This window comes from Apaloderma vittatum, unplaced genomic scaffold (assembly GCF_000703405.1).
Source record: "Apaloderma vittatum isolate BGI_N311 unplaced genomic scaffold, ASM70340v1 scaffold1099, whole genome shotgun sequence".
Lineage (NCBI taxonomy): Eukaryota > Metazoa > Chordata > Aves > Trogoniformes > Trogonidae > Apaloderma > Apaloderma vittatum.
Genome location: NW_009736754.1, coordinates 70,041 through 80,745, shown reverse-complemented (window position 1 = coordinate 80,745; position 10,705 = coordinate 70,041). Strand labels below are relative to the sequence as shown.

The 10,705-nt window shown below is 40.9% G+C and overlaps 1 protein-coding gene across 1 annotated transcript in view; it reads left to right on the top strand.

Moving 5' to 3' along the window:
* CRHR2 (corticotropin releasing hormone receptor 2) overlaps positions 1-10,705 on the top strand; it is a 103,393-nt gene that overhangs the window by 77,179 nt on the left and 15,509 nt on the right. Inside the window, exon 9 of the mRNA XM_009877089.1 lies at positions 9,307-9,392. Coding sequence (XP_009875391.1) covers positions 9,307-9,392 — 86 coding nt within the window. The remainder of the gene's footprint in view (positions 1-9,306; positions 9,393-10,705) is intronic.

The following is a 10,705-nucleotide window of genomic DNA, read 5'->3' as shown; positions in this document are numbered from 1 at the left end:
GCGGAACCATGAAAACGCAGCAAGATCAGAGGATGAACCTTAGAAAATAGGCACCAGAGGCAGTTAACTGAACTGCTTTTTTTCTCATTTACTACTGTTTCTGAACTGATCCCAGATACGAACTGCTCTGCAATATTTCTTAGAGCTAAAATTGCATTAAATTTTCAGTTTTTCAAACTGGCAGACCAACTATTTAGGGTTTTCTTTAAACCTGACGTTCAACTTTAATATATTTTTTTTTTCACTTGTACTTGAGAACTGAACAGTTTTTTCATTGCTGTTTGGGTCTCCTTGAACATAATTCAATTAACAACTAACTGCCAATTAACAATCAATTAACTGTCGGCATAAGTGAGCTGATAGGAAGATTTCACTTCTGTCTCTGCCTTCGTTAGCTATTTATTTTTCAACAAGTAGGATTGCTGCTCTAGGTCTCAGTTTCCCCAGCTATAAAGTAAGCTTGATGATGCTTATCTTCCTTTGTAAAATGCTTTGAGATCCCTGGCTGACAAGTGCTGTAGAAGAATGAAGTATCCTTAAGAGGATGGGCTCATCCTTACAGAAACGTGGAATTTTGCTCAGGAGGCAGCTGACACTGCACTGAAGTGATCTTTATGATGTGCTAATCATTAACGATGTCGGTTTTTTTTGTGGTGGCAGGATCAAAGCTTGCCCTAGTACTCAAGGTGGGACCACACAAGTGGATTTTTATAGCATTATCCTGTTTTGTTTTCTTTTTCTTTCTCAGTAATTCCAAGTATTTTTGTTTCCTTTCGCAAGTACCCCTGGGAAGTGAGATGAAGTTTTCAGGGACTGAGCTAGTGTAATTGCAACATTTTTTTTTTTTATTGAATGAAAATACCCAGAGCTCATAACTCTTTGTGTAAAGTTAAGATTGCTTTACTTCCCCATTGTTTTACCTTTATATCATGTAATTTCAGAGGCCATATTATTGCCTGGTCACTGTGTTGTGAGTCTCTGTACAGCTCTTTGCCATCAGCCTTTATTTTTCATATCTTGGGTAACTTTATGTCACTTAAAATCTGTCAGCCTGCTCTAAGTTCCCTTTTATAGATCACTAAGTTCTGTATAAAACAGCGCAGATCTACTGAAACCTCTCTCCATTGATAGAACAGAATATATATAGAGAGAGGCGGATTCCTAACCTTTATTTCCTATATTTCTATGCACAATGCTCTTCCCTTAAAATTTCTTAGAGCCATATTTCTGAGAGAGAGGCGGATTCCTAACCTTTATTTCCTGTATTTCTATGCACAATGCTCTTCCCTTAAATTTTCTTAGAGCCATATTTCTATAGGAGCCTTTGGAGAAACAAATCTCAGTTCCTTTCAGAAACCTGAGTGGGTTATTTGCTGTGTCTCCCTTGTTCCCATGCTGACTCTTCCAGAGGACTTCACAAACCATGCAATTTTTGTTTCAGTAAATACTTGAGTTTCTTTAGTTTTTCAAAATCAAGACTGTGGAAAGATAATGGTGGTTTTTATAAGTGTAGCACAGAGGAGAGTGGAGATATTTAAGCTCATTAGTATTATTGACAGAAAGGAAGTTGTCATAAGTGATCACTAATATATTGAAGCTAAATGGGTTGAGTGCAGTGCTGACAACAATGACAACACCGAGGTCACGGGTTCAATTCCTGCTCAGTCCCCATGTGTTGCCTGGTCTAGTCGAGAGGTGGCGTCCCTGGCCATGACAGGGAGGTTCGATTAAATGATCCCTAAGGTCCCTTCCAACCTAGGCCATTCTATGATTCTATGAACAACACTTCTAGCATTCGTAGAAATAGGCTTTTACTTCCCATAGAAGTAAAAGAATAGTAACAATTTATTTAGTATTGCCCACTTGTGCAAATGATGTTTTAGTACAACTGTTTACAATAGCTGCATGACTCAACTCAATAATTTTTCCCATTCCGTGTCCTAGTTTATATCGGTGTAATGGTACTGTACAGTGTTCACACATTAATTTGCTTGTCAGTTGGAAAGAAGCTCTGTTGAGTCATGTGTGACTGGAGACCCCATGGTTGTTGACCTGATGGGCAGTGACTTGCGATGTGTTCCTTTACCGAAGCTTTTGAATACAGGATGTTTCAGAACAGACAGAAGGACCAATACAGTAGTGAGAGGATCACAGATGGGCTTATAATATTGGAAAGGAGCCTGTGGAGATTCTCATGCATGGTGCAGGACTCTAGTGAGGAAATAGAATGATCCCAGCTAGGACTGGAGTTGGGTTTGGACTGGGTTTAGGTGGCAGCGTGGGCAAAGTCAAGGGTCTGCGTGCTGGTGTGCGACACAGACAACAGGTACAGAAGGTGTCTGTTCATTTACCACTCCTCCTTCCCCACCAAAACATGACTCCATCGCACTCAATCTTCAGGATGTGGATACTCCTGCTCTACTTGCCTCAAGACTTATTTTTTTTGCCATTGCTCTAGGCAGCCTCTTGCCCTGATCGTGACCAAACACCATCATGCCTTGCTCTTCTTCATGGCTTCTCATTATTCCTGATCAGGTGGCATTTCCCAGCACTTTGCTGTGTGCCAAAAGGAGTCATTGTGGTGCCCACAACCTCTGAAAGGGAAACTTTTATGATGAAAAGCCCTACCTAAGAATCAAATAAGGAGAGTATGATAGAACAATTAAAATGGGCAAATTAATAATTTGAGGTCAGGATGACAGTATATAATGCTCCTGCTAAAGTGACTGTTCTGATGCCAATTTGGGTTACTTAAGCCTGGGGTGGATTTTATCACATGGCATAAAAATGTCTAAATAGAATAACATTTCCATTTCCTGGCAGTGAAAAGGAGCAAACATTCTAGGAAGCACAGGAGTACGAGCTTTCGATACGGCATCAAACTGCCCAGCAGAAATTAGCAAAATAAATGCTAGTTGCCCATTAAACTCTCAAAAGAGAAGAGCGTAATGACTTCCCATTTAAACTCCTGAGCTTAAGGAAAACTGCAAGGAAGCGTTGACAGCAGCGTTCCTTCCTTTGCACATTTGGAATATTTTGGCTACTCCATCTCACCAAGAGAGATAAATTTCCTCTCAAATGGAGTTTGGTTTTTATGACAGAAAATTGTTATGACCAAAATCTTTCACTGAAAAGTTTCTTTTGGTTCAAAAGAGCTTCTGGGGTTTTATGTTCAGATTATAACTGATCAGTGCCAAAACAGATGGTCCAAATGCTTTTTGGATTGCTGGCTTATAACTCCATTTTGGGGCTCTGAATCTTCATCTCAGTTTAGAAATGGAAACACTAAACCTCCAAAGCCCTGGCAAGATATGAAAACTACTTCTTTCCCATCTGTAGCTGGAGAGGGTCTTATTCCAGCAAGAAGGATATTCTTAGCACATCATAAATAAAAGTAAGAGAATAAGAAATAAGCAGTTTTATTCTGTCTTCAGGACCTCATTTTTTTTTCAGGATTCATTTTATCTATGAAAGAATATCAAGGGAAAAATCCTTAGTTATATTTTCCATTATGAAACAAAAAACGTGTATAAACAATAATGAATAAAAATACCAGGTGAGATTAAAGATAAATAAAAAGGATGCACTGTTGGTCATCGTTCCTTCTCTTAGATGTCCATTCATTAGCCTCCATTTATGGAACTGATGTGTGGGGTTTGCTAGAGCTGTCTGCTTCTGAGAGAAAATAATTTGTTGACACAGAGCTCCAATAATAATAAGAAAGCCCTTGACAAATAAATGTGTACTTTGCTAGATACAGTGCAGAGGCTCTTTTCTAGGAAAACTCACTTTGCAGGAGTAAGATCATTGTTCCTTTGAAATGCTACTAAATATACATACATACATAAGGAATAAACACCAGAGTCTTCATCTTCCTTGTTTTTAAATTGGAATCAGCCTGGTAGTCACAAGAGCTGTATGGATTCTCTCCAGCTGAAAAAATAATTCCATTTCAGAAACTTCAGCTTTTGCAGGCTGTGTGTGTAGCAGTCTGTTCCTTGCTTCCTTCCCAGATTGTGTCTTCTGTCCTGAACAAACCCAAGCTATCATGCCTGTAAGCTGTGGTGTCAGACCCGGCGTGGACAAATGGGCAATAAAAATCCACCTGATTACGCCGTCAAAATTTTTCTTCAGATTAGACCTAAGTTAGTGCTAAAAGATCCTACTGAGCCAACTGTCTTTCTGAAATGAAGGAGTCTTCTTTTAAAAGAACTTGTTAAAATCGAACACACTGAAATGTGTTTCTAGTAGGCAAACCCAGAAACAACTATTTTCCTGTTACCGCATTTGCATCTTTTGCCATGGAATTTTTTGCCTGCTGAGCTCTGCCTTTGACAGGTTATTGATCTTGCAGAGAAACCTTAGCAAAGACAAAAGCAAACCTTTGATGTTGGTGCCTTAAAATATTTTTAAGCTTTCATATAATGTCACAGGAGCTCAGCAGATACAACCACATTAATTCAATTGAAGATCAGGTGGAATACCCCTGGACAATATGAAGATCACTGGATGATTTGTGTGGGCAACTGATTCAAGCTCAAGCACTATTTATTCAAAACCACTCATTTAAAATATGTCAGATCAACCACTGTTGTAAAGTGCCTGTTTCTCTCCACTGAATATAAATAGAGCCTGGGATAAGCAGCTGCCTAGAAGTAATGTAAAATGAAATTATGCCAATCCAACTCAACTCCTTATGCTTTTGCTATTCTTATCCTTGCTATGGGATGAAATCACTTTATAGGCAAAGCCAAGTCACTTCACTTTTCTCTCTTAGGTAGCTGATCTGGAATTGGGAAGCATTAAGTATTCTTTGTCCTGCAGAAGCCTGTGGGATGAAGCCAGTAACAGGAGCTTTGTGCATAATAAGCCAAGGACTGCACTCATGTCCTGGTGCAGCAACAGCTGTGGGACATAGCCCTTTGAGAAAGTGCAAAAACCAAGTCTTAAAAGAGCTGCATACATTATTCATAGATTCTAAAGCCAGAAGGAGATGTGAGTGATTTTTCTAATCCTACTTTATGCATTAAAAAGGCTATGGAGTTCTCCTGACTTGATGACTTTCTTTACATCTCAGCCATCATCTCCTGGTCTGATTCTTTTTTCCAGTATGTCCCAGCCAGCCCAAGATGCTCTGCTTCCCTCTAGTCCATTTACTAGCCCTTTTGAAAAAAAACCAAGACTCTAGTTTGCAGAAGAAAGACAGATCAAATTTTGTTGTTGCTTTTTTCCACCCTCCTTCTGTTGGAATGAGTTTCTCTTTGCTTTTCAGACAAACTTTCTTTTCAAATTTTTCTCCCTCTTCCTCATGAACTGCTAAAGTGTAGTAGTCACTGACGCTGGGTGTTGCAAAGATGAAACCAAGAGGAAATTGTCTCTTTAATGCCTATTTCACCAACTTCTCAGAGTTGGCTGTTGCTGAAAGCTGGGACTCAGTACTTGGGCAGTGTCAATGGATCTCTTTCTTTACACATCAGGGTGTGCATGGTGATCACATGTCTGGGTGTCAGGTCTGGCATTTTTGACTACCAGGGATTTGACAAACATTTTAAATTCATTTATTAAATGTTAGCAAAGTGTAATTTTGTGAGTGAATGTCAGGTCTGGAGTTTGGACCAGTTTAAACTTGGGACCTTCCTTAAGAATCCAGACAAGTTTGGATCTGGGTTTGCTATTTGCAGAGCAGCCATTTATAAGGAGAGAAAATAAAATTCCCAGGTCTGAACTTGGTTCTGCAGTTAGTCCAGGTAGAATTTGAGATCAGTGTTTCTGGAGACTTGGCTGAGCCTTGGGACAGATTTGCTGTAAATAACAGTTATTACTGCCAAATGGGCTAAGGCAGCCAACCATTAGCCACAGAAATCTTCTGTTCCCTCATGGTTTCCCAAAAATCAAGGTGTCTCTGCATTCTCAGCTGTTCCACTGGGAAAAGTTAAGACTCTCAAGATAGGATTTATTTAATCTAACTCAGAGGAGAGATCTTTTTGCCCAAACAGAGGTACATAGTACCTTTCCAGATGCTCTGTCAGCCCCACATGGGTCTGGCAGAGAGGCTGCAGATCCTCTACAAAGCCCATGCCGCTCTGAAGCAGTAGCTTGAGGTCAGGCAGGTTATACCATGGCACCAAAAATGGCTCTCAGTGACTGTCTTTAGGCAACTAAATGCAGCCCTGTAATACAGCTCTGTAATATATGCCCTGCAGTATAAGCCACATAAAGGGGCTTTTCAAAGCGAGGAGAGTCATCTAAGGCTGCAGCAAACATTTCAAATAGACAGGAGGAACTAAAATGTAAAAGGAGCTCTTTCTCTCCATCAGTTATTAGAGGAGCTGGTGGTAATTAGCTCAGGGGTGGGCATCTACCTTAGGGCTGTCTGCAGGACTACTCAGTTTTAGTGCAGACATGAGACCTAAAGCATCCCCTCCAGTGTTTGAAAGATTGCACAGCAAAGGAGATTTCTGGAAGAGAGAAGAAAAACAGTATAATCACCAGATGTTTGCAAGGCCATCCAACTTGTTGACAAGTACACGACTACAAACATTAATGAAAGAGGCAGGGTGCCAGTCACTCTGAAATGCAGACGTGGGGTTACTGAGTTATGTCCTCAGGTGGATTTTAGTGTCTGTCTTCAGACCCACAGGCTTGAACACTGCCCAGGGGACTAAGGATATGCAGGATTCGCAACGCAAGAACTAGGAAGAAGATTCAGGGTGAGTGGCTGATGCCCCTGTTCTGACCTCAGTGGTCTTCTCTCCTCAAAAAGATTATAGAAGTAATGTCACCAGCCAGCTTTTTCCTGACACCTGGGCACCTTGTTAAATGTAAGCACCAACCTATCTGCCTTTCTGTTGCTGCCGTGGACAGTTGTGGTCTCTCTTACCAACCCTGTGTCGCGCTACCAGTGTCGCCCATAGGCCTTAACTGGGCAAAAGAACCTCAAATGCTACCGTGGTCTGTGCTTTAGTGGCTGAATTGTCTCCCTGAATATGGCCCCCATTGGGATGCTTAGCTTTTGGTGGCACCCAGCACAAGTGACCTTCAGCTGATCCAGTCAGTATTACAGCTGCAAACGAGATGAGCGAGCCAGCTCTCACTAGTGATCAGTGCAAGCACACATGAAAATCTAGGTGCAAAGTATTAATACATCCTTTCCGTATGTCATCCTTGTTTTGTTTCTGCAGCTTTCGGATAGGAGGAGCTCAGAGCAAAGAGTGGGCGAAAGAGAAATTGATACATATAGAATAAGATTGTTTCTAGAGAAGTAATTCCCCAAATTTTCAGCTAGGAATCCTCCTCCTGGACTGATGAATCACGCTTCTGAAATTTGATTTCAGAGAAGATCAAGATCCCTAATTTTTCTGATGAAGCCTATGGCAATCTGAATTTCCAGTTCACTGCTGTCACATCAAAGTAGGACTCATGAAACTTGAAATGCTTTCTCCAGTCCAGTTCATCATGTTAATCCCACGTGATTAGTCCTACTTATATTTGGAACTTGCTCTTGCCTAAGAGTCTACAATTCCATCTGGCACCTTCCATTGCAATTGCAAAGGCGGCAAGGTTTGGACTGGTGCCTTTTTTGCGTCTTTGGTAGAACTAACCCAAAGCTGGCTCTGAGCTCAGGGTTTGACAGCAGAATTTCAGAGGCAGAAGTTTTCTTCCTGCCTCTCAGCGGAGACTGCCCCAACATCTCCCTTTCTGTTACTGAGAAATGGTGCAGTCGCCGCTGTGAGGAGTTTAGGATTCAAGTCAAACCAGTGATATGAAGCTGGTTTTGTCTCTGATAAATAAATGACGACCAGCTGACTTCAGGCTCTTAAACATGACAAAGACAACTCAAGCAAGAATAAATATACAAACTGCACTGTTTTATTTAGTTCTTATGCTCCCTAAGGCCCTGCTCTGCTAAGAAAATAATTTCAAAAATGTCACATGTTAACTCCTGGAGCAGCATTTCTGTATCTCACGTATTAAGTGTTTATGTACATGATTCCCAAGGCTGCCAGTCTCCCAGTGGCTGCTCAGGTGCTTATTGGACCATTTGTTATGAACAATGTGACAGTATCCACAGGGAATAATGTGCTGGATGCCAAGATACTGTAATCACTGAAATATACCACATCGTATGGGGAAAAAAAATAAAAAAAGAGCATATTTTGAGAACACTTTTAAATCGGCAGCTCTGCTAAGGCGTTCGTAAATAGTTGGAAGTCAATCATAGAATTGTTCCATTCATAGACTGCAAAATGCCAGGAGCCCCGGGACTCTGGAAATGTGTATGAGATAAATATCTTCTCACAAGCTTAGGTTGTGACCTCAGCAGTGCCGAGATAACAGTTCTGTCATTCTGACAGTGTACATCGTCAACAAGTTCGAGATACATCAGTACGTTGCAAGCTACCCTACTTTATGTGCTGAAAGCAACCCAGAATTTGCTCCTAGGTGCCAAATCCTTCTACTGATCACAGTCTACAAAATAGAATCTTCTTTTCAGGGCTTTTTTTTCCTCTCTTTTTTTTCCTGTTTACACTGAGATGAAACTTATGTAAGAAACATGCTGGCAGATGCTACAACATCAGTAATTAGAGCAAATCTCAATTCTCAGTGGTGATATTGCAACAGAAATAATAATTACCTAGCTCAGCAGATTAACAAGGGAGGTAAATCCATCAGCTCATCTTTAAAGGCAGTGAAAAAAAATCTATTAGACATTTTTTAGGTATGATTCACCTGCTCATTTTTTAATTTCTCTTATGGAGTGCAATGTAAAGCCCCCACCAAATGCAAAGCTCACGTTCAGATCTCTGCAATGCAGCCTTGGACTTTGGGTCTGGGAAGTTCTAACTGACCCCTACAGCCTGCTGCGGAACACGAGGATGGTTTCAAGCTCCTGTCACATCAACACAGCAAATACTCTGTGCAGGGAGCCTTGGATCAGCTCAGCCAGAGATGGATGCAAATAGCCAAACAAATCCCACCCTTAGTTGCTTGTGGCACCCAGGAAAGAAGTAAAAGGGCACCCAGGAAAGGAGTAAAAGGAAGTAAAAACAAGGTCTTTGCTGAGACTGTTAATTTTGTACTCCATTTTCTTTGCACTTTTGAAAACATTACGAGCTGTTGGGTATTTGTTGCATAATCTGATATTTCTAGCAAACTTCTGATCTGTTATAGTCTCTGGTAAAACCAAGAGGCTGTTTTCAATGAGACAGGAACTGCAAAAATGCCTATTTTAAGGTGTATCACAACCTTTAAGCCATTGTTTGAATCACTGATCGAATTTTTTCTACTTTCTTCCTTCTTTTCCAGATAAATTTTGTATTTCTGTTTAACATAGTTAGGATTTTAATGACAAAACTGAGAGCTTCGACCACTTCAGAAACAATACAGTACAGGTAAGTCAGCTGGTGCTTTTCTGTTTCTGAAAAAAACAACTAACAAAACAACAACAAAGAACTACCTTGCCTGCCCTGTCCTTGTCCCATCTTTGTCTTTCCAGATGCCACTGTTGAACTCAGCGGGTGTCGTTCTTGCCCCTTGAGCTCATACAGTTAGGTACACAGTATTTATTTTTGCAGGCTATCTGTAAAAGCCTGCCTGCATTTTTATTTTTTTTTGTTCCACCCCATTTCAATGTCCAAGCAATGCAAGCAGCCTGGGCTCACGGGCACAGACACGTGCACTGCCGCAGCCGCCGGCCTCTCTACCTCCTCCAGGCTTGCACATGCCGCAACCCAGATGTGACATTTCCCCCTTCCAATGAAATCTGAAGGGTTCAATTTCGAGTAAGGATAGGTGCTTCATCAATTTCTCTATGTACACAAGCATATGTGTGATATAAATATATAACAACTCCTTTTCACTGGTGACTAGACTATTCAGCTAATCTGGAGAATCAGAGGGAAAACTGTTCAGTCCCTGCTACATTGATTCTCTGTCCCAGTCTCCAGCTTTGTAGATGCAGAACAATACAATATCAAGACTTCCCAATAAGTCATGTGCATATGCATATTAAGATCTTTGTTCATACTAATTTCCTAGTAGAGCCAGAAATAAAAGAAGAACAGAGCCTGAGTGAAAACACTGATTCAAATCTCAGTATATTTTTCTCCCTGCCGCAGTCTTCAGTAGAGATATTAGATTCTGAGGCAATCTAAAGCAACTGCCTTTGTCCTTGAACAGATGATGGTGATCTTATCCTCGCTACAAGCTCTGTGAGGGAATCTTATTTTTCACAGCCTAAATAGAACCCCTTATAATGCTGGGAAAGCTTGGGGCAAGCCTTGCTGCTCCAAAGCTGAGTAGTCCAAATGTTTGTTAAGCAATTATTAAACGATGTGGCAGCTACTTTATTAAGACTGCCACTCTGGCAATGGTTTTGTGCTCCTCTACCTGCCTGTCTTTATCCACCTCTTAGGGCGTTATACCGAGATTTATATAGACTTAGCAAAATTGCAGTCTTCTGTGTTTGTACAATATCTAACATACTGAGTGCTGCTCTGCAACCAACATCCCAAGACACTATTATAGCACGAATAATAAAGATTAGCCCCTAATAATTCTGTTTATAATCACTTATCCTTGTGCACCATCTGCTTGCTTGGTATTTATAAGGCAGCTCTCAGCAATTGTGTTGGGTGTGCAGGTGTTGCAGAGGGAATGCAAGCATTTATACTCCAGACAGAATCAAAAGATGAGAGTGGAGCAG